The sequence below is a fragment of the Caenorhabditis briggsae genome (genome assembly GCF_000004555.2).
Source record: "Caenorhabditis briggsae complete genome, chrII, whole genome shotgun sequence".
Lineage (NCBI taxonomy): Eukaryota > Metazoa > Nematoda > Chromadorea > Rhabditida > Rhabditidae > Caenorhabditis > Caenorhabditis briggsae.
In genome coordinates this window covers 6,991,711-7,016,157 of record NC_013486.2, presented here as the reverse complement: position 1 = coordinate 7,016,157, position 24,447 = coordinate 6,991,711, and the positions used below count along the sequence as shown (strand labels likewise).

Below are 24,447 nucleotides of genomic sequence, written 5' to 3'. Positions count from 1 at the left end.
CTTCAGTGTGTTTACTAAAAGTATCGGTGATCACCACTCGGAGAGCTCTGATGGTCTTNTGATGAGTAGTCTGTCGGCAACATCAGAACCCCAAAAAGTTCGTCTGTTTACCTATGAGATTAGCGAACATATCAATCAGTTTGACTACTTCAGTTGCGGGGGGATATGCTACTCCTCCCAATCGTAATGAAGAGCCTGTTGTTGTACTGTCGAGGTAGAGAACGTTAGATAAAGAGAGACGCTGACTGAAACGTGAGCATGGGCTGCGCAACAGCAGACGGGAGAAAGAAAGAAAGATGAACGGTGTGCATATGAGTGAATGAAACAAACATACGAAAGCTTCATTATGCAAGCTATGCAACAAAAAAAAAGGGAAATTTCGAAAAAAAAATTGAGTTTCAAATTTTCCAGGTACCATCTCTCAGACAATCTGCGATGGCGAAGCTGCTGAATTGAGTTGTCCACCTGGAAAAGTTATCTCGATCGTTCTTGGTAACTACGGAAGATTCTCTGTCGCAGTGTGCCTCCCAGACAGTGATATAGTACCCGAAAACACCATCTGCCAGAATCCCAAAACCCAGTCAATATTGGAAAAGAAGTAAGTTTTGCTATTTTTACTATTCAGAGAAGCAGTCTAGCGAACTCTAGCTGACCTAACTAACATATTCAACGAGTTATGAATAGGTGCAAGCGCATTTGTAATAGCTTACTCACACTTTCACGACTATCAATTGTTATATTTGTCGGTGGGGGCTCTCTTGTTCGGAATACGATGAACATATGTTTACTTGACGAAAAGCTGAGAGACCGCAACAAATATCCGTATAGTTTCATGCTCCAGTACACCCTTCTTCTTATCAATGTAACTGTACAAAGACCTTGGCATAAGATTTATCCCGGTAGCAGATTAATAATTCATTGATGAATATACTAATTGAACATCCGGCCATATAATAATTCAAATAGGCACATCCTAGGTGAGCAGTCACAGACAATACCGCTATAAAATGATGATGATATTGCCTTAGTTGTCGAACAAGGTCGTTTGTCATTGCCCCGTTTTTTTCACCAATCTAAGCATTACTGTCGAAGAGAACATTCATTAGCCGACCTCACTCTGACTACCACCACCACCAGTTATTCTACCATTTTCTACCGGGAGATCACGCCGGACGCCGCACGAAAAAGTGCCTTCTTGTCGAAACGCATCATTTCACACTATCAAACGACTGCCCCTTTCCTCTCATTTTTTGAATGAATTGAGGCCGGGCGCTGACTGCTTTCTTCGGTGCAGCTGTCTCGAATCTGTCTTCGTTCGTGTTGATGTAGAAGAAAAAGAGAAGATGAAGAATAGTAAGAAGGAGGGACTACCGAGAAAACGGAAATGACTCTCGCGCCTTTCTACTGATGCTTTTCCTTATTCTTCTCCTCAGAAGAAGCAGTTTTGAGTTTTAAATTCGGGAATTCGAGACTATAGCACGGAAAGGATGGAGCACTATTAGATTGATGTCCAATAGAAATTTGAAGAAGGATTCTGTTTGAAATCGAGATACACAGCACCATATGGTGTTGTGGATCCGCGGAGCATCCAAAACAAGGATTCAAGTAATTTTTATGCTTCGGATTTTCATGGATCATCATCATCATTTACCAATTAGAATGTGTTCCAATTGTTTGTGTCTTTGCGATAGACAGCAGGAGGCTTTGAAATGGTTTGTAGATGAGAGATGATGAGACGACAGTTGTGTAAATAAAAGCAGCAGTCAATTAGCTGCGCAAACTACCTTGAAACTGCCATCTCAAGAAGCTCCATTTTCGCAACTAAGTTGTATTCCTCAACGGGGTCAACTTGATAGTAATGTCCCAAATTGACGAAATTGGAAATCGAAGAAACAGCTGCATTCCATTTTAGAGAATTCGTTGCGCGAAATGGTGCTCAGTGTACCGTATGTTGAACACATGTTGTTGCCATGTTTTTGCTTGTTCCTATCTGCTACCAGCCCATAAATTTCCACCATTAATTGCTGCTGTACAATTAACTCTCTTTTGGAGCATGAAATAGTGGAAAAACAGAGAGCCCGTCGAGGTGTCAAATTGATGGCTTATGCTCTCTTCTCCTGAACAATCTTGACGAACCGACTAGTCTTCCAATAACAACCAAAACCCATCGTCCTTTTCCATCAATTTGAAAAGAAAAATGAGCGAATTTTGCGGGGCATTCAGAGAGGCACCATCTCCAGAGATGGGTAGTTTAATTAACACGTTTTCCTGTTTTTTGATGGGTAGAGATGCGGGAAGAAGTAAGGGGCGAAGAGCCATGCCCTGGTGTGAAGAAAAAAGGATTATGTCGGCGTCACGCACAAGAAGAAGAGGGATTATGGATGGAAGGCTGTGGAGAGCCCGGGGGCAGACGGCTGCCGACTTCTTGATGATTCGCATCAGTGGCGATAAGTAATGGGACCACAGGGCCACTTTTCTCCATCTTGATGCTCGGAAAGAACAAGTCAGGAAAAAGGGAAAACCGGCTGATTTGCATAAACAGAGTGCCTTTTGTGTTTTACCGCAAAAATGAGCAGTCAGTAGATAGATGAGGTTCTCAGCAATCAGAATGGAATAGATGTTAATTGAGAAAGTTGAGGGCGGCAGTTATTGTTATAGATTGTTCATTGACCCATGTGACGGTAAGAAAAACTCCTCATCTTGTTGTTCCGCCGAGACAATGTCTTCACGGCGGCGTCGTTTGCTTCTCCATTCCATTGACCGGATGAGATGTTTCTAATTTGCCGCCTCGCCGAAACTTCTTGGAACAATAGAGTTTGCTGAAATTTGATCCAATACCTTATAAGATGTATCAACCAAGAGTTTCTTGTTATTATTACTGGTGGTACTGTACAATCAATGAATTTCACAGTTTCGCAATAGACTCTTGTCACCTTAGTTGGTTACAACTTGCACAACTTGGAACGTTCCACTAAACGGTCTTAATTGCTTTGGTCCTTTGTTACAAAAAAAAGGGGATACATGGTTTCTCTCATATTTCATCGTCGTTTATTGCGTGAGTCTGTCGGTCGGATTTCGACAACGAATTGATGGAGAGGAGAAGAACGTCTGTATCGTGAAGCCTATGATTAAAAAGAACGAATTGATGATGGGTCAGAGTCAGTCGTTCGTTAGATGTATGTGGTCGCCCAGCATACACGTTTTATGTGACATCTTGTACTTGCATTGTTGTCGGGCCGCCTGGGGAGAAGAAGGGCCTTGAAAACAAATAAGTTTCCGTAATTCGGTATTGTATGAATCTCTGTTTGTGCTGAAGAGAGTAAACGCCGGGTTTTCTCTCCTGGTGAAAAGTCTTGACCGATTTCGAAAAGAAGACACCATAGGGACCGCCCGTAGCTTTTTGATTGATTGCCTCCTGATATAGTATGCGAGAAGATGGCCTCTCGCCGTATGGGTACTGAATGATTTGTGACGCGAGCACGTGCGGACAGCCCTTTTCGGTACTGCCGACTGTTTTGATCTCCGTTGGGAGTTGCGCAAAACAAGATAGAGTGTTCCATCTCTCCGGAAGAACCGTGCACATGGATGAATTCCGACACCCGTTCTTTAATTTGCATTCTATTGGAAACATTAATTTAGCAGGTGGCGCGGTTGTCAAAATAGGATAACTTTTAGTTATTCTTAGCTTGTCGTTGCGCAAGACCGTATTAGCGAGATTAATCCGGTTCAAACCGAAATTGGTGGTTAAGAAACAGATGTGCGAAGAAACTGAGAAAGCTTCTTCAAGGGTAGCATTTATAAGATTACAGTGGTTTGACCTAGGGTAACCGTAGCATCGAATTATGCAATAATTGCAAGGTTGTCTCTCTCTCCAGATGTAACGGAAAGCAGACGTGTCGTTTCTTCGTTGACACATTCTTGTTTGACGACGCGTGCCCGACGATGAGCAAGTATCTAGAAGTACAACACGAATGCCATGAAGGTAGAAGAGATAAATATCGTTTCGTGTGTTGAAAATGTTGCTGTGGGAGTGATTAGAAGTGATTGAATAGAGACCTAAATATTTCAGTTTTGATTTGAATTGGTGTGATAACTATATATTGTCAGTTTGGTTTGTACAATGTGTTTGCCCATTTCAGATGCAATGGAAACTCCAACTGCGATTTCAATGTTGATAAGAAGACGTTCAATGAAGATCCGTGCCCCAATACGCCAAAGTATCTGGAAGTGAAGTACAATTGTGTTGTTCCTGGTCAGTTGCATGAATTAGGTGTTATTTATCTTTGGTTTTTTTTTTTTGATTGAAATTATAGTGTCTAATCCGTTTTTCTATCAAAGTTCAATTTTTCAGCTACCACTACGACACCGACTACAACGACAACAACTACTGCTAGAGATATTAGTTCGATATTTAACCTAGAAGTAGAAGAGACTCAGAAGGTTAGTGAGAAGTCGGGGTTGACCCATTGTGATGGGTGGGATTACTATGAGTTATGAATGCACCCTCATTGTTATGGAAATTTTTCAGGATGCCCTCAACTCGGACGATAGTACAAAAACAAAAAAGAAGGATGTGATTTGTTCGGCCACAAACAGAAGAGGTGTGAACTGGCAGAACACGAAAGCCGGTACAAGATCTACTGCACCATGTCCTGAAGGATCAAACGGAAAACAGTTGTGGGATTGTTCAGTGGACGGACAATGGGCGACTGAAAATCCGAACAGTGCCGGGTGCGAGAGCGATTGGGTTTCCGCGAAAAGCAGTTTTTTATCTCAAGTCATCAATGCTGAAGATGCTTCTGGAGTACCCGAGTTTCTGAGAAAACTAGTTTCTGAAACAAGACGCCCGATGGTTGGAGGTGATTTGCCGAAGGTTCTACATCTCCTCGAAAGAACTGTGAATGTGATAGCTGAGGAAAGTTGGGCTTATCAACACTTGCCACTTTCGAACAAAGGCCTGGTCGAAGTCATGAACCACGTTCTTCGGAATCAAGAAATCTGGGGAAGCTGGGATGTTCTAAAGCGAAAGGAGTACGTATCCAGATTCATCAAAGCGACTGAGAAGGCTATGATAGCATCAGCAAAAGGAATGCAGTCATCTGCAGAGTCGAATGTGATCGTGCAACCAGCAATAACTGTAGAGATGTCCCACAAAATCAAAATCTCATCGCAACCAATGGATTACATTTTGTTCCCATCAGAAGCTTTGTGGAATGGTCTAAACGTGGATAGTGTGAATATTCCCAGAGAAGCTATACTGAAAGTCAGTCAAGACGAAACACAAGTATTCTTTTCTTCCTTCGACAATATTGGACATCAGATGACTCCACTTGATGTCACCGTTCCAATCACTGGGACTGACAAAACAGAAGTTCGGAAACGTCGAGTTGTTTCGAGAATCGTAGGAGCGACGCTGCTTGCAAATGGCAAAGAGACTCAGGTGGAGAAATTGGAGAAGCCAGTCAGGATCGCCTTCTATCACAAGGAATCTGCTGTTCGTCACATGAGCAGCCCAACGTGTGTTTGGTGGAATCATCACGAACTGAAATGGAACCCATCTGGATGTCGTCTATTCTCGCATAACAAGACGATGACTTCTTGCGAGTGCACTCATCTGACTCATTTCGCAGTGCTCATGGATGTTCGAGGTCATGAGTTGAGTGAAATCGATGAGACATTGCTCACTTTATTGACCTACGTCGGATGTATCATATCCATCGCCTGTCTGTTGCTTACATTTTTCGCCTACTTGATTTTCAGCAGAAACGGAGGAGATAGGTTTGTAAACTTTGAAAAAGTTTCATATTTTAAAAGTTTTTTTTCAGAGTTTTCATTCATCAAAATCTTTGTCTATCACTCGCTTTTGCCGAAATGACATTCCTTTTTGGAATCTCGCGAACAGACGATTCAGTACAATGTGGAATTATCGCAGCGGTTCTAATGTACATGTTTCTCGCCGCACTGACATGGATGCTTTTGGAAGGATACCACATACACCGAATGCTGACTGAAGTGTTCCCATCAGATCCACGACGTGTTACATATCTCCTTTTTGGATATATCCCTCCCGCAATCATCACTCTTTCTGCCTATATGTACAACTCGAATGGATTCGGAACTCAACATTATTGCTGGCTAACGACACAAAACAACTTCATCTGGTTTTTCGCTGGCCCAGCTTGTTTCATTCTTTGTGCGAACACTCTCATTCTTTTCAAAACTCTGTGTACTGTATACCAACACACTAGTGGAGGGTATCTTCCATGTCGCCACGATGTCGATTCGGGAAGATCTATTCGCAATTGGATCAAAGGATCACTGGCTTTGGCAAGCTTGTTGGGTGTTACTTGGTTGTTGGGACTGTTTTGGATCGACGACTCAACATCTATTGTGATGGCGTATGCGTTCACTATTTCCAATTCATTGCAAGGACTATTCATCTTCTTGTTCCACGTATTATTTGCTGAAAAAATGCGCAAAGACTTCGGACACTGGATGTGCCGGCGTGGATGTGGAGGATCGAGCAACTCGTCACCTAATCATAAACGTCACAATGCTCAGCGAGATTTGATGTCACCTGGAATGAACAGTTCTACGGGTAGCGAATTCCTGGTAAGTTCACTTTCACATTGTGTTTTATTATACTGTAGCTGTACAAATGTCTTTTTCCTTCTGTCAAATTGTCGATTTTGTCATTAGAAAAAACGAGTTGGTATAACGAAAAAAGCCGATTACTCGCCAGTTGCTGTGGCGAACAAGAGAAACCGTGAGACTTGTGTGAAGCTAATCGATTGATTCATATCTCTATACCTATCGGTGACCCATTTGATCTAGAACTAACTGATATAACGATTTCTCTCTTTCATGTCTAAAATGTCTAGTGTCTTCCTAATAACTGTGTGTAATTGTTTGAACGATGAAGGAAACTAATATGCTTCATTTTCAGTACAACACGAACGACAAGTACCTGAGCAGCTCGGATACTACGAATCGATTGGCATTTAATAGAATGCCTCACCCTAATCAAATGTCTGTATACCAACAACATCCGCATCATCAAATTTATGATCAACAACCAGGTAAGTATTTAAAAGAAGTGAGACACATAAGTTGTGTCAAGGATCCTAAATTCCAAATTACGAGGTGACTCATTTCGATGTTCTTCTTCCAGGAACCTATGATTATGCAACTATTGCTTATGGAGACATGATGCCTGGACATCGTATTGCAGCTCCGCCGGCTTACCAACGTCTCGCTGTTGCCGAAGGACGTTATGGAAGCCAACATCAGATTTATCAAGGCTGGCATCATCGTCCACCTCCAGAATTCTCGCCCCCTCCACCGCCACCAAGTGCTCCTTCTATTCCACGTCAGTATGGAACGACTGGTTCCAGTGGTCGACGTCCCCCAAGCTCAAAAATGAGTGACGATTCTGCTTATTCCGATGGGTCATCATCAATGTTGACGACCGAAGTGACGCCACAAGGACAAACGGTGCTTCGAATCGATCTGAATAAGCCGAGCATGTACTGTCAGGATTTATAGTCTCCCTCTCTTTTTCTATTTTCTCATAATGCGTGTATATTCTTGTAATACCGGTAAGCTATTAGTTATAGGTGCCCTCTTTTTCTCCAAAAAATCCCTCTCATTTGACTCGGGTATCTCCCGTTGTGACATTTCTTCGTTCTCCCTTGATCCTTTCTTTGATCCCTTTTTGAGCCATGTCAGGATTTACCTCTTTTCCATGAGCTTTACGCCGACGCTTTCAAAGAATTCATCTACTACTGGTTTAATAAGAAAAATTGTAATAATTTGTTTCATGATGTTCGTGTTTCTCTCTCGTTTTTTTTTGTTTCCTCGAACTCTGATCTTCTGGAATCAACTCCAGAAGTCAACCAATAATTCTCTTTCAATAGATCCCGTTGTGCTCATTCTCGCCGGTAGCCGAACTTCGATTTAGAGATTTCTGTACTTTATTTTTTTCTTCTGTTTTTATCATGCATTTTATAATTTCTTATGATGCGATTCAGATGTCAGTTTTCAAAAAACACATCTGAATTGTTCGATTATTGTCGTAATAAATTGATTCAATTATTCTTTTGTTTATTTCGGATAATCCCTCTCTAATCCTTCTTATCCTGAATAATTTCCAAATCCTTCCCCGCATTCCACCAAATGCTCTTTTCTGCAAAATGCAAGGATCAAATTTGACGTCTTCTTTGCATTCTAAATGGTCCCTCCTCCCACTTCCAACCACTCCATTTTCTTCCTTCCATCGGAAATAGAATCTTCTCGGAGTCCTTCCTCCGAAGATCGACGTCATCGCCGTTTTCTTTTCGGGTGCAAGATTTATTTTCTGCCTTTTCATTTATTTTTTTCTTTTTATGTCAGAAGAAATATCAGAATGGATATTTTCGGTTTATTCTCCATTCGCTTTTCCCCCTTTTCAGCTCAACTCAGCAAAAATAGAAAATATTTCTTGTTTCCATTGTTCCTACGTTTTATGCTCCCCTCCTTTTTCGAGTTATCTCAAACTCAAATCCGAAAGTTTCGAGTTTTGAGAATCAACATCTTTTTTCTCAAAATCACGGGACCAATCTTTGAAAAATCCTTTTTCCGACTCAAGAATAGTTGTTAATCATACCATCACAAACATTTTGTTACTTAAAATATTTCTGATATCTTGCATAAGAATCGAGATGATTGAGCTCAAAGTTGACAGTAATTTTAACAAAAACTGGATGGTTCTTTTTTTTTGAGACTTGTTGAGAGTTGAGACCATTCGAGACCGTTTGGACCATTTGGAATATTTGAAAGAGTTGAGACGATTTGGCAAAAAAACTCAATTATTAAAGGATTTATAGAATAACGCTCAGGGTTGTTTAGGTGACGAATGTCGTATGACTCTTAAATGGTTCATCGATTATAGAATTTTAAATTTTTCACATATTGCCCAGCTCTCCCTTTCTCTTGAACCTTCGAACTTCTCAACCTTCCTCCACCGGAAAAATTATTCATTTGGTCCTCCGTTTTTTCCTTTCCTATCGAAGACCAAAGGTTTTCTCTTTCATGTCTTCTGAGACGTGACTGATCGTCTTTTTCCTTTTCTTTCGGGTACATTCTGCACCTGAAAAGAAGAAGACGTGCAGAATGATGGATTCTCTCCTTGGGTGCACAAAAATATTTTTATTTTTTTCTCCAGAAGAACCCGGAAAATTTCATTCGTGTCGTTGGAAGCGATCCGCAAATAAACAGGATCATAGACACGTATGGTAGTTTCTAGTTGGATGGTTTGGACGAAAGTAAATATTTGAACGGATCAAATTGAGCCAAAATATTAGAGTTTTTCGTAGAATTCTGTTTTGGAAATCATCTATTTATATTTTTCTAGCTATTGTTCCGGAAACTTTGATATTTCAAAACGTACAAGCTCCCAAAAACAGTATGTTTCTTCTCCGGAGAGAGTTTCACCCACGTGTCTCTTTTTGTATTTGAACAACTGAAAAATGTGCAATCTATATTGTTTTCATGTCAAAACCCACACTCCGATAAATACTCTACAGATGTTGTCATGCGTTTTTACTTTTCCGTTGGTCAGCACCTTTTTTGATTTTCGAGACTCTCCGTTTTATCAGTGAACACGAAAGTGACAAATATGGCACTCAAACTATTTTGTTATGTAAATCTGTGACAGAAAATCTGCTGAAAAGACTAAAAAAGAAAAGGTTCGTGAGTTCAAACGATAACCATACGGTGTCTAGAATCTCTCGATTCCCACCTATCTCTCATCACTAAACCACACCGTAATCCGATTCGGCGCCTTTTGGCCATTTCATCATTAAAAAGTAAAGTATTTATTCAAAAGAGTTGCGTGCCCATTTCCCCTCACCATACTTGTAAAATTCCGGGCCGGCCCGCCAAAGCCCGGAGCCCGGGCCCGGCCCGGGCCTGAGGAAATTTTCAAGGCCCGGGCCCGGTAGCAAAAATTTCGTCATTTTGAGCCAAATTTTGAGCTCTCAATACAATTTTCTCTATTATTTTTCGTGTTTTTGGATTGTTTGTCTGTTTGATCAAAAAATATCAACAAAACTCGAAATAAAATTTTTGATCGAAAAAAATCACATAAGGGTCCCTTATGTGTTTTTTGAAAGGCCCGGCCCGTTACAAGTATGCCCCTCACTTTTCGGTCAACTTCCCACTTTTTCAAGGATTCTAAATATCCTGACTTGATAAACTACCAGGTAGAGGTTGCACCCGAATTCAACGATTAGTCACTGTGAGAATAGTCTGATTAGTCGGTGAAATGTCAAACATGAATTCAGTCGAACTTTGGCCCGTCCCGTCAGTTTCAAGGACTTGTCGGTACGATGTTTCCCAGTATATATTCCTGTGTTGCGGAGGTTTTTTTGAATTCTGGGAACAAGAATTGTTGTTTCCCAAGGTACCGTCTATCTGGGAACAGTTTATAATTGTTTTCGATAAGTATTGTATTTAATTTCGGACTTGTCTCACTGTCGGTTCTGGAGAAGCTGATTTATTGAAGTGAGTCAAGTTTACGGTAATCTTTTAGTCTGGAGATTTTGTGCTCAAAAACTTCTAGGTGAAGTGGAATATTCCTAAAACAATTCAACTGTGAACACTTCTATTTTACCCTCTATCCGTTATCAATAACCTTCAAAATGTAAGTTTCCAAGAATCAAGAGAACTGTCATTCTAAACTTGAAATAAATCAGTTGATAATGAGTTTGATAAGGCGCAATGCCAATCCCAAACAACATTTTGTCAAAAACCAATCAAAAAGGAAGATTTATTTCCGATAGTTTTGTGTTCTATGTTCATGTTTCTCTCTCTTTTGTTAACTGCCAATTATAAACAAAAAACTTTTTGGCGATCCCTATCTATTTCACTGATCGAACTGGTTTCATTCACAAATGAATCGTTTATTGCATCAGAATGAAGAGAATGAGTTCTTTGAATTCGAAAAAGAATGTTGAATCTATGTAGTTGGATACTGTTTGTACACTCGAAAAAGTTCATAAATCATCTGAGTATCTCCTGTTTCGTGTGTATATCTTCATCCTTCCATTTATCAAATCTCGTTTCGATTTTGATGAATTAAAAATTTCACAGAAGCGCGTCGACAACACATTTCTATTGTTGATTAGGAAAAAAAGAAGATACTTCCGTTGCCTGTTTCTTGGTTCTTTCTTGCAAATTCCAAGTTTTTTGGTGATTTGACTTTTGGTAGGTTTTCTTTTATCTTGGAGTTGAGATTTTAAAAATTATTTCTATAGGTGGTACTTAAATCTTGAAGAAGACTACAATGAGATGGTTTTTTTTTTCAGAAAACCAGAAATTCTGTGTTTTGATGCTAAAAATTAGGCGATTATTTTAATGATCTACAGTATTAACTTATATTCCAAAAACTTTTGGTTACTGTAGGTGTCCACATAACTACCGTAAAACCTGTATTAGAAGGGCCGGCTCTTATTTTTTTCAATGTACCTCTGGAGGGCCCTTCTATCACATAGACCCTTCAATTAGAGAGTCCCTTCTATTTTTCCGGTCATTTTTTTTTTTTAAATTTTCATCATAAAATTAGGTGAAATCTCTTTTAAAATTAAGGAAAACCTGTCATTTTTACCAAACTTGATCAAGTTTTTGAGCAAAAATAGTTTCAACAAATCTCCGGGATTTGGTGAAATTCAGGAATACATTTCAGTTAAAACGTAGAGAAATTTTCGTGTTAAAACAACGCATTTTAATGGGGCCCTTCTAATTCAGGTTTCATGGTTTATAGGAATTCACTGACATAAAACTGAGAAACCTTATAATGGACCATCAATGTGTTGATTTCTTGACTGAACTGGCATCTCTTGTTATTCCAAGTCGTCATTTGTAGGTAGCACAGCATTTCTGATCATTAGATAATTCAGAAGGAAGTTCTCATCAACTTCTCAGTACCACTACTGGATAACAAGGGCTTTGAAAAACATCAACAATCATTTTTGGTGTGAAGCAGCATTAGTCCAATATTCTCGTTTTCCCCTTCTCCACGCAATTAGCCCTCCACCACCGACATCTCCTTTTCCCCCTTTTCCCTTCCTTCTTCTTCCACTTTCACATATTGGCCCCATGTTTTTTACACTCGAACAACCAACTTTTATCCGTGCTTTCACTTTTACAGCCCCCAGAGAGAATGTCCTTCTTGGGAGAGGAAAAAAAAAACGAGAATAGAGCTTGTAATTTCAGCCTCCACAATAGAAAAGACTTCAATTAACTTTTTGAAAGCTTGACTTTTTTGATGAATGGAAAAGTGCTATTTCATTCTCAATGGGATGTGTCTCCGTATAAAAGAGAACTGGGCTCGCATGGTTTGGACCCACTTTTTAGATTTTTTTTTCTTTTCAATTTTGACTTTTTTCATGCGCTAGTACAGTCTTTTGAGCCTCACAGAAGACTGGATTGAAAGCTAGTCATTGAATTTTACCCCTAGAAATCAGAATGAGAAGATGATGTGGATTATTGTCTTAAATTCAGAGAATTTAGCACAAATGAAGAATCCTTACTAGACAGATTTATCCTTGCGAATCCTTTCAATTTCAAAGGATTTGTGGATCTTAGATCTCAATGAATTTGTATTTATATACGAAAGATACTAAACCATGGACCTAAAACTAGAATAGATCTGGCGAAAATTCTAATAATTGCAACCTTCATCTTTTCTAAACCATCTGATTGCAATAGATCTGATCTGACATTCCAAAGCTGCTAATTTACAAATCCCCGCCCTCACTTGCTTCCGTTCCAACATTCTTTCGAAGATTACGTCTACATTAGAAATGTGATCGTCCATTAAAAATCTATAAGGTACATTCTATTTTTTATGTTTTTTTTCTACACCACCCAACAATCCAAAATCATCGTTAATTAGGTAATTTTGTAGCTATCGTATTCTGTACCCTACATTTATATTTTTCAAAGGTTCATACCTCAATGACCAAAAAATCAAATACAGTACTCTTAATTCCAGAATTAGTTGTTTTTTTAGTTTCCAGGAGAACTCGAAAACCTCGATGTTTGGTACTTTATTGCATCCATAAACACTGCCTTTTTCGGAAAGTTTTTGTTGCAGGAAAACTGAGATCATGGGTCAACCACAGTATATAAATACAGTCGATTTTGAAGTCATGATCTACGTTTTTTTGAAGAATAGGAAGTTTTATTTCAAAAATTTCAAAACATAACTTTCAAACTAGAGATAACCAAACTTGTGTTATCAGTTGATGTCCATTAAAACATGTGTCCATTGAAAATAGGAATTTTTCAATGTCACCAAAAAATCATATTCATTCTTTGATCTAAATGTACTTCAACCTCATAAATCTTTGAAAATCAAAAATGGAAAAGGTCGTCAAATATTTGTTCATTTTATGGTCTCCTTAAAAAGGAAACGAGATGTTTGTGGTGGTTTTCACCTCATTGGAATTTCTCAAAAAACCCCATTAGAATCCTCCAACCAAATGTTTCCGGTTTTCCTAATCGCCTAATCTAATAACTCTCTTCTAATCGTGCAAAATGACGTGATGGTTCTTCCTGTCCATAAAATGTTTGACGATTTTTTGGTCAAGGTTTTTGAAAACATCAAAACATGGCTTTATCGTTTTTTGAGGACACTAATTTTGGGGCAGTTGACGAGTGGTAGGAAGTATACCGTTTTGCCAAAATAATTTAAATACCGTAAAACCTGTAAAAGAAGGGCCCCCACACTGTCAAGTTTGAACTAATTTTTCTTGGCTCCTGTGCAAGATTTAAAAAATTTGTCATCAGACAAAATTTTTGTGATATTATGATGAACAATTTATCAGCTGATCATTTTTTCATATCTTTGACAAGAACCGAGATAAATTGGTTCAAAGTTATGAGTTAGTGAGCCCTTCTATTACAGGTTTTACGGTAACTAAAAAAGATAAGTGGTCTAGTCAAGGCTACGGTAGTTCGGCATCAATCAGGTTGAGCAATGCAGCATGGCAATGGTAGCATCCATTACTGAACCAGAAAACTGCATGCAGTATACCTTAACCACATTTAAAATTCCTAAACCCATTTCACAGGAACCCAGTTCAAATTGTTGCTCATCTTATCATCAAATAAAAAAAATGAAAAAAAGAAGCTATTCAAACATTCTCCTATCTCCCGTCCCATCCTCAAAAAGCAAACATGTTTTGATTTTTTTTGAGGTTGAAAAAACCGGAAACTCAAAGTATTCCTTCTTCTTCCTCCTCCCCTCCTCCATAATTGTAGCTCATTTTTGTGGTTCTACACTTGTCTCAAAAATTTGATTGTTCTCTTTTTCCCCCCCTGTCCCTATTTTTTGAGAGCTTATGAGAAAAAAAAACAAGTTAGATACTTTGAGTAAACAGAACACTTATTTTTTGTTACTTTTTCTTTTCTTCTTTTTTATTCTTCTTCTAGTCTAGTCTCCTCACTTTCGAATTCTATTTTTTTTGTTTCTCACGGTGGGTTGAAAGTTCATTGAAAAAAAACGAGAGGGAAATGAGTCAGACTCCACTGGAACACTGGAGAATGTCATCTCATAAAACAATTCGCTTCCGATTTTTATCGGTTTTTCGTGTATAGAAAACTGGTTTGAATGGAAATAAGGAACATCATTTTTACTTCAATTTCTGCTCCCCGATTATTAGATCTCTAGGTCAGCAGCTGCTGGTCACACGGGGGATTTGCACTAATTCATCATATTTTTCTGTCTAGGAAAATTCTGGAGCGAAAAAAGTTCATCAGACTCTTTCAGAATCAATTTTACTCGCTTTCACAATTCTTTTCTTTTATTTAGAATGTTTAGATTTTCAAAAGAAATTTTCTATGGGCATTTCTCATAGCTGATCGGATAGAATTTATAAATTTTGAATGTGTATAGATCATAAATCTCTTTTCCATTTCAAAGTCTGGCATACGAAACCTGGGAAGTTCCCCAGCGAACCCTAGTTTCAATGGCTAGCGACTACTGTTCCTCATAAAACGAAAGTTTCACATAATAGTTGAATTGTTTAGAGGTTTTTCTCTTCTTTCAAAAAAAAATGAAAAAAGTCAGTCTTCATCTCCCTGGACTAGTTCAAAAATCACCAGGTCACACGGGGATTGCTCCGCCCTCCCACCATCCGTCAAAAAACGTCTTCTGGAACTTTCCATTTCGTATAGCAAAGTCCCGTCTTGCTAAAATTTTAATTAATTTTTTGTGTTTCAATGTACGCCCTCCCACACATCAAATACAAAATTATTTTGCAAGTGCACACATGTTGTTTGAACAACCTTTTTTACAAAATAATTTTTCAAATTCCGGTGCATAGAACATTCGAAAGTTTTTAATAAAACCTATAGAAGATGATGATGTCGTGGAGAATCTATAAATAATTCTGACCCCTTTCTTATTCTAGCCTCAGGGGTCTTGTGCCAGCTAGTGCAAGTGTCTAAATTGGGTCAACTTCCGAGAGGAGATGAGTCATAGAAGCACTCGGGGAAACTCCTTTTCTTCCGAGACCTAGTTCATTTCCTTTCTCAAAGATTGCTCGTTTTTTCGCAACGTTTTTTATTGTTTGAACTTGCGAGAGAGAGAGAGAGAGAGAGAGAGAGAGAGAATGCGGAGGAGCCAAGGTGTTATAATTCCTTTCTCTTTGAAGACAATACCTTATTTAAAAAATTTTTTTTCTTCTCTTGCGGCAATTTTTCTACACCTCCGGAAATGTCTTTTCGTACGTAGCAATTATTCATATCCTTCCCCTCGCAACCTTTCCAAGTGCTCTTGGCTCCAGGCTCCTCTTCTCTATGTCCAGTGGTCAGTGGCCAAAATCGGCATTTCTATTCAGAGGGGCTCCCATCCAATGCAATTACCCACCCTCTACTTTTTTTTTGAGAGAAAGCACAACCATTTTTTCTTCTTCCAACCTCTGAAGCTCTAATTATATACCCAGGAATTTCCCTTTTCCCTTTTTTCCCTTTCATAGAAATATTTTTTTTTCTTCTTTTCCCGTTTCAACCAAAGTCGCTTCCGATGAATAGCGTACTTAAGATTCCTCGGATAATTTGACCAATAAGCTTCTTTCCCCCCATTGGCTTAGTTATTTCATATAGCTTTCCTTCCGTGTACCTGTTTTTGAAAACAACTAGTCTAGCCTATTCCTATTTTTTTAATGAACAGAGAAAAATGAAAAAGAAAACAGCGATATCTAGTCTAGCCTGATTACCTCGACAAAGCCGTTTTAATCTACTCAAAAATGTTTCCCACGGTATTGCTATTCTTCCCCCATTACTTTGAAAATCATTGTATGAGTAATTGTTTGGAACTATACAAATTGCAACGATGCGTCATCTTTCTCTTTGTTCCAATTTACAGTTTTTCTACTTTTCGTATTCTAGCTTTTTGATCTGAAAGTTCTTTGATATCAAATTCTTGGAATCACGCCATGTTGGAATCTTTAATCCATCTTTCCTCGATTTCCGACATCCTATTGAACTGGAATTTATAGCTAGAAAACGAAAAAAAGAAAAAGAAAACATTTAGCTACGTTTTGCTGTATTAGTCGAAAATGTGAGTAATTTTCCGATTTCGAAATCCAGTGTTCTCATGAAAACTGCAATTTGGGGTATATTTACAATCATAACGAATCTACGAATCTCTGATGAAATCTGCGATAATATTTGTTTTTTAATGACTTCTCTGCACCTGCAGAATGTCCTTCGGATGTCCTTAAAGGTGACGGATTCGAACTTGCACTGTTTCTCCACCCAAATTTCCATCTCTCCCATGAGACAATTGTTCTTTTTGGTCCTCGAAAAACCGCTTCTATCTGTTCGAAACGTACTCTTTCTTTTTTTTTTTGCTTCTTCTCCGTTCCCTTTCACCGTCTATGTCTCCCAAGCCTTCTCTCTATCATCTGATGTTTTCAAGTCCTTGCTCCGGCGTCAGCTCTTGACACTATTCTCTTTTTTTTCCTCGATTAATCCAGTTGCTTCTGTTCCAGGGAAACCTTCTTCCCGCCTTCTTCAGTTTTTTTTCCTGATAACGCCAGAAACGTTCTTATCATTTCCAGTCAGCTGACCACGCCCCCGATTTCGTTGCCCCTGATAACCCTCCTCCCACTCAGTTTCCTTTTCTTCTTCTACTTTTTCCTACAAAAAACCACCCCTCATATTCCATCGTTCTGTTTCCAGTGATGACCGCTACCACTTCTACTTCCACGTCTTCGCACCGATTCGCATCGGAGCCACGTCCACCAACGCTCACCAAACGTCGTGATGATCGTATTCGAAACTTTAATTCCTTCGATGACATCACTGAATCCGAAGAAGAAGATATTCAGGTGAGGAAGAAGTCTTTTCATTTGAATGGGGGTGAAGAATTCCTTGTCTTCTAAAAAAGCATATCTAGAAAAAAAACTTCCCGGATCCAAAATACACAAAAAACAAAGAACGCAAAAACAGTTGCAGTACCTCAGCAACCGTTTATATGGCCTTATTATAAAAAATCAGATGTTTTTTTTTCTAATCGTAAAATCATAAGTCATTTCATCAGAATTCATAAAAAGTAAAATTTTTCTAAAATTCACTAAAAATTAGATTGGGAAGTCTTCTGTAGAAATCTTGATTTTTATAAGGATCAAAGGTTATGGGTCTTCCTTTCCAGTTCCTTGTTTTGAAAAGACACCCTAAATGATTGTTTACCAATCAAAGACAATACAGGGGGAAGGATAGAAAAGAAGAAGAAGAAAGAAATTCATTATCTATTTGCATGAAGACAATGAAATGAAATGATATTGTCACCTCAATATATACACGTCATTTTGTGTATGAAGTCATAGATACAAAAATGTAACAGAAGCGGAAATAATTGTGTTTGATTTCAGGAACCAACCAGCAGCAACAGTTCCACCACTTCTGAAAGATCTCCGTATGCAGTTTACGAGCAAGAGAAATTGAGTTCAGCCAAGATCAGAAGCTTCTCTCTTACCAACAATCCATTTTTGTCTCCAAAGGCAATCAGGTAAAAAGAATTACTGTAGACAACTGTCCGACACCTGATACTTTAAATCCTCTGATCTCTGGAAGAAAACTTCTGAGAATCACCAACACAAAAAACCTTGAAACTCGATACTTTTCTTATCTTCCAAACTTCCGTTTTCATTTGCGGATCTTTTTTCCTATTATTTTTCAAGTGATGTAAGACTCTTAAGAATGTAATGAGATCCCATTCTTAAGAATCCAGTAAGATTAGCGTTATCAGAATGTTTATATTTTGATTCCGAGAAGAAAAAAGCGAAAACATTATGAAGAGCTTCAAAACAAAGGTCTTTTTATTTTCAGACAATTCTTCCCACCAACTCCTCGTCTTTCTCGAGGATTCTCGGATCCGGTTGTTCGTCGTAAATCGTCTCTCCCGACAATTCTCTCGTGCCACTCGCCGGACCATTCTGATGACTTCTTGGGTCTTCCACCAATTCCAGAAGCTACAACTCCAGCTTCTCCATCTACAAATGCTCCAGCTAACAATCCTTTCCAAAGAAATGATTCGTCATAATTATTGAATTGCCTCCTCTTATTATTTTTATTCCTCCATTTTCCCCAGTTTCAATTATTTGACAATGCGAGTAAATGATCATAAATAAATGGTATTTTTTATAATCTTCATCCGGGATACAAAAGAAAAAAAAATGAACAGTTTTAAAAAGATATACAAGAGAGATCAGAAACCAAATTTCAAATTTTCGAGAATCACTTTCCAACTCCTAATCCTGTTCCCACTCCGACTCCATCTCCAGTTCCTGGTGCTTTTACTCCGACTCCTCCATTGATTCCCACAATACCACCTCCTTTAGCGTTTGGATCATCCTGTCCACGACGGAATGCTTCAGGAGTCTTTGATCCCATGATACCAAGATCCAGTCCAACACCGACTCCCACACTCTCTCCCATTCCAGGAATTGGTCCAACATCGACTCCCCATCCAACTCCAACTTCCAATCCTGGAACTGCTCCAACTCCAAATCCAAAGTGACCGTTCACATCAACATGACCAACTCCCTTGTCTGTAAGTGGTGGTCCCATTCGTGGTCCAGGAAGTCTGTGGAAGTTTGGAACGTTACAGAAAGCGGCGTAGTCCTGGAAACATTAATTTGAGTAATTTCAATGAAATTTTAATATATTACTTTGCAAAACTCGACAAGATCAATGCGAAGTGGCTTGCTTGGAGCACATGTGTAGGCGAACATTGCCTTCATATCCGAACAGTATTTGCCGTCCTTTGGATGAAGTCCCGGATAGACACGATAGACTGATGGATCATGACGTTGTTGGTAATACTGAGTGTAAGGAGAACCGTAACCGTAATATCCACGATGAGATTTACGGTGCTTCTTGCGATGTCTTCGTCGAGAATATCGTTCTTCGTCATAATCACTAGAGGATGGTGGGGATCTGACGTTATAAATGATTTTCGGGATTTTTAAAAATTCAACTTAAATTTAAAACTTTTTTTCGTTTTTAATGGGATGACTCACAAGCATCAAAAATCTTTTTTGATTGCTCCAGAATAAGCAAAAATACCGTGAACACTCTACAGTGTACAGTGCTTCTAATACAGTGCGTTGCAGGTTCTTACGTCCACCCATGTTTAGGGTCATAACTTGAGAGCTGTTAGAGGTATCGGTTTAATTCTTTGAAAATCAGATTTGGAACAACATTAAATCTAGTTGACAATCTTTGTAATGAACCCTTGAAAACTACCCGATTTATCTGGAAAAGTCTGAAAATATGCCTTTTGCAACCGTTGCAAGTTTATACATCCACTCCAAAGATCAGTAGATCACGACCTCCAGCGAAGACGGAGGTCTCCAATTTTGATTCTGTGCAACTAAAATCACTATAAAAAGTTGTTTTCATTACTTGTTTCTCTTTCTTTGAGTTTGTATCATGTCATGGGGTCTTTTGCCGACTGATGCTGGAAAAGCTTCAACAGGAGCAGTTGGAGCAGCTGGATGGACCGAAAAGCTCTCAGGAAGCAACTAAATCATTCACACTGTCATATCGACTATTCTCTCATACGAAAATTAACGAAAAAAACATGATCAGCTCAAATACTGCCCTCAAGATCCTAACCCTCTACAAGTACTGTCGTTTTAATTTTAAAGCCTTTGAAGTCGTGTAATGGTATCAACCAAGTGCTGAAACTTGAAGTCATCAAGTGGACGGGTTAGAGATGTCTCAAAGAAGATCCAGGCATCAAAAGAGCAATCATGGTCCCAGCTCCGACACCTATCGACGATCACAAAGTACATTGTCTCCACTTATTTCAAAAGTGCATCGGATCCAACTGGGGGAAGGTGTTAAGGTTTAACATGATCTACCAAAATAACGTTACATGAATGCTTTTCATCCTAAAAAAGTATCTAAAAAATTATCACCGTTTATACCACTAGCATTTTATTATTTGACAAATTTCGAGTATCTTTTATAGGAACCGAGATAATTGCCCAATAAATAAAACAACAGATGATCCGTCTTCGGCACGATTCAACCTAGTTCTTACTCGTTCGTCCTTAGTTTTTCACTTTTTAATGGGCTACGTAAATTTAGTTTCAATTTTCGAGTTTTCTTTTTAACTTTTCACACGTTACGCAATAAACCTTTAAATCAATCAATATTAGGTCACGCCATCTACCTCTCTCCACGGTGAAAAAAATCCACGTATTGAAAAAAAAAAACATTCCTTTGGGAAATCCCACTTTTTGAATTAGTTTGATAATTTTCACTAGCACTTTTTGACTGCCCTGAAGCTCCCTGCGTAAGCTGTTTATTGTTTCATTTGCTTTTTTCTTTCGATCGGTCGGATGCGAAAAAAGTTATAAAAGACCCTAAGGGTCGCCATGTTTGGTGGTTCATGGCTAGGTGAATTCATTTTCACTGAACGTCCCCCTTTTGCAAAAGACCAATCAAAGAAAAAAGAAACAAATGAACTAGACAATAAATAGCGATCGTATAGCTTTTTAGCAGTGAAAAAGAACTATTGAAAATTGGAAAACTGTCTCCCCGGAGACAGGGGTTTTGTGTTGGTGTTTTCCCCCAGGGAAAACCCATTTTCCCTTTCTTGTACTGAGCCTCTACGTGGCGAAAGGGATCAACAGACGAAAGTCTGGCTAATCAGTACACTTGTGAAACTTGTCATTTTTCATAATTTTTGTTGATATTTTCAGGAATATCTATATTTGAAATAATTTTTCAATAAATACTTTTTAAAAATCTTCCATTTCATTTTTTTACTTTTCCAAGCCCGTTTCCAAGAAGGAAGAATCAAAATTGGACGCCTCCATCTTTGCTGGATGTCGTGATCTACTGATCTTTGGAGCGAAATCAACTTGCAACGGTTGCAAAAGGCATATTTTCAGACTTTTCCAGATAACTCGGGTAGTTTTCAAGGTTTCATTACAAAAATTGTCAACTAGATGTAATGTTGTTCCAAATCTGATTTTCAAAAAATTAGGCCGATACCTCTAACAGCTCTCAATTTATGACCCTAAACATGGGTGGGCGTAAGAACATGCAACGCACTGTATTAGAAGACCACCCAAAGCTTCAACTTTCAGCACATTTATATCGATTTCTGTTGAAGTTATCAAAAAGTGGTAACTGTGAAAACATTTTTGATATCACGATAAAAGTTTTATCAGTTGACCAATTTTTTATATTTTTTACATGAAACGAGATATATGCGCTCAAAGTTGACGGTTTGAGATGGCGTTCTATGACAAGTTTTATGGTAAATGCTTAGTTTTTGTTGTAACTTTTTGAACTCCTTTTCTGCTTCTAGTACAAAAACTACAACCAGTTCGACGAAAAAGTACCGCAAAACACTCTAATAGTAGGTCACCTTATCCTTTCTTAATTATTTCAACTTCTATAAGAGATATCAAAAATGTGTCAACTAATAAAATGTTTGTTATCACCAAAATGTTACTAGTTGACACATTTTTGATATCTCTTATAGAAATTGAGATAATTGAGCTCAAATTGCAAAGATAGGGTGATTTCCTATTAGAGTGTTCACGGTATTGCTATAAAATGGAAGAAAAGGTAAAAAAGGATAATTGCGACGGTTTTCTTTTAATGTAATAAATTTTAAACGAAAATACTATTCTTGAAGCAGTTTCTATCTCACCTAGTTGCAACTTCATCAAACGGATCGGCAACATCTGAAGATCCAGAAGACCTCCCAGTGTTTCCTTCTTCTTCAATGAAACCCTTGTTGGAATGCTTGGAAAGTTGTTCCAATCTTTCTGCAGTCAGCCCATCGCCATTGATGATTTTCGAGCTTTGCGCTCTATTGTTTCCATCTGAAAATCAACTAATTGTATCAGGTTCTTGATTACATCACCAATTGATAAATCGATGACAATGTTCTCTCTACAACGATTTTTACTCACTTGGCTGGCAAACCTTCAGGTGAGGCTCAGCTGCACATAGTTCAGTTTTCGAGAAGGATAGAAAATGTTCAGAGGGGCGAGCTGAAAAAAAGAAAAAAAGATTAGAAAATTCAGATTGAAAATTGTTCATTCAAAACCCAACAAGAAGGTTTTGATCTTCGAGAGAAGACAAACCACAGAGCGTTTGAGACTACAAGAACAGGTTGCCACATCACTCCTCTGTTAACAACTTCTGGATTCAGACTCACCATTCAAAATAGGCAATAAAGCTAATAAACATAGTAGTTTACCATCATGCGGTATTGACCGCATTTTTGTTTTAAAAAAATGATTGAATGATCGAAGAAACTATTGCGAGAGAAGATGCGGCCCTATCAAAAGGTATGTGTCTAAGTCTCCAAATTCTTTGACGTCTTCTCTAGGTTATCATTGTTTTGTGATGAAGTCAATCACTGTGTGTGACCATTATCAGCCTTGTGTAACTTTTTTAGAGTGAGAAAAAAACGTCGTCTTGTCTACGAAAACTACGAAACCAATGGAGGTAGAAAATGGTTGGGAATGAGAAATTATTTGAAAAATTTCCTTTCTTGTTATAGTGATTCCCAGATTCAAAAATGTTATTATGAACACGTTCGGAGGACTAATAGGATCCTTCTGGACAGTGGTTTGAATACCAAGCTGTAAGTGACGAACGTTCCAGATTGGATTTGAGGGTTATACTTGAATAAGGGAAGAAGCTACATTGGGATTATTCTGATTTTTTTCACTAACAGATGCTCTTGGCAATATATTCGAATAAAGGTTTCCCTACATTAGTACCAGATTACCGTATTTCCTCTAAAAGAAGCTCGCCCAAACGGTCAACTTTGAGCTCAATTTTCTCGATTTCTGTACAAAATATCAAAACTTTGTCAACTGATAAATTATTTAGCATAACATCACAAATATTTTACCAGTTGACAAACTTCTGGTATCTTTTACAAGAATCGAGATAATTAAGCTCAACGGTCGATGATTTGGATGGGCTTCTATTCGGAAATACGGTAACTTGAGATATGCTTTCACAAAAGATTTGGAGATTTGAAAAATGAAAGAACATTACATATCGCACGAATAACTTCCTATCCGTGAAAAAGTACTAATGGAAATCAACCAAGTGGAAATAGTGATAAAAATTATATTTAGAAGATCTAGATAACTTTAAAATTTCAGGTCATTTCAGAGGCTAATATTTCATTTGGATTACTGTAGTTTCCTTGTTTGCTAACTGTATTTAGATGATGTAATTATTGTAGATGATGTTAAACTTATTGCTTCTTGATTTTTTTTTACTTGTTTTACCATTTCCAAATCGACAAGTAAAGTGATTTTCTTAAAGTATTCATAACTTTCTGGGTGTAGATCGCAAATACACTTGCATACGGTCATGATTAAAACTGTGCGGGAAAACCGTGCACAGCTTGCAATTCAGGCTCCGTCCCTTTCCCCGGGAAATTCTGTTTTCTGTAACATTTCTTCCTCGGAATCTAGATGTAAGGCCTATCCTGCCTCAGCTGCCCGAAATTCCGGAGAAAAAAATTTCCGGGGAAAAAAAACTCCGGAGAAAAGTGGGCGGAGTCGGGGGAAAGGAAAAAATTCCATAATTTTTGAGGTACTGTTTAAAGGCGCATGCATTCATTTGAAAAATACCGTAGTGTTCTCTTTGCGGGAGCGAAGCTCCGCCCGCCGTTGTTTTTTCTCGGCTGCAACGTGCATTGATAACAAAACTGATTTCTTTATACATTGAACAACCAAAGATTAATTGTAAAATTCCGAAATTTTATTCATCTAACAAACCATAGTCGTATAACAAATCATGACAATAAAGTTAACAAAAACAATGATCTAATGTCCAAATCTAAGAGAAAATTTGATAATGCACGGTACGTCTTTACTGTTTGATTCTTGTGAACTGCTT

General features: G+C 38.3%; 3 protein-coding genes across 3 annotated transcripts in view; 2 read left to right on the top strand and 1 right to left on the bottom strand.

The window, feature by feature from the left end:
* Nucleotides 1-7,545, top strand: part of Cbr-lat-1 — a gene marked incomplete at both ends in the record, with an annotated part of 10,874 nt that extends 3,329 nt beyond the window's left edge. Inside the window, 10 exons of the mRNA XM_045242233.1 lie at nucleotides 412-598; nucleotides 1,093-1,136; nucleotides 3,164-3,165; nucleotides 3,823-3,982; nucleotides 4,140-4,211; nucleotides 4,352-4,440; nucleotides 4,529-5,778; nucleotides 5,826-6,612; nucleotides 6,947-7,079; nucleotides 7,172-7,545. Of these exons, the coding sequence (XP_045092094.1) occupies nucleotides 412-598; nucleotides 1,093-1,136; nucleotides 3,164-3,165; nucleotides 3,823-3,982; nucleotides 4,140-4,211; nucleotides 4,352-4,440; nucleotides 4,529-5,778; nucleotides 5,826-6,612; nucleotides 6,947-7,079; nucleotides 7,172-7,545 (3,098 nt within the window). The remainder of the gene's footprint in view (nucleotides 1-411; nucleotides 599-1,092; nucleotides 1,137-3,163; nucleotides 3,166-3,822; nucleotides 3,983-4,139; nucleotides 4,212-4,351; nucleotides 4,441-4,528; nucleotides 5,779-5,825; nucleotides 6,613-6,946; nucleotides 7,080-7,171) is intronic.
* Nucleotides 7,546-17,231: 9,686 nt separating this feature from the next.
* Nucleotides 17,232-18,592, top strand: CBG03210 (the record flags this gene model as incomplete). The annotated part of the gene is made up of 3 exons (XM_002631322.1): nucleotides 17,232-17,378; nucleotides 17,922-18,058; nucleotides 18,379-18,592. The coding sequence occupies 3 exons, from the start codon at nucleotides 17,232-17,234 to the stop codon at nucleotides 18,590-18,592; spliced, it is 498 nt and encodes a 165-aa protein (XP_002631368.1).
* Nucleotides 18,593-18,786: 194 nt separating this feature from the next.
* CBG03211 lies at nucleotides 18,787-22,802 on the bottom strand (the record flags this gene model as incomplete). The annotated part of the gene is made up of 5 exons (XM_002631323.1): nucleotides 18,787-19,173; nucleotides 19,221-19,488; nucleotides 22,226-22,400; nucleotides 22,491-22,571; nucleotides 22,781-22,802. 5 exons carry the CDS (start codon nucleotides 22,800-22,802, stop codon nucleotides 18,787-18,789), a joined length of 933 nt encoding a protein of 310 aa, XP_002631369.1.
* Between the last annotated feature and the right edge of the window lie 1,645 nt (nucleotides 22,803-24,447).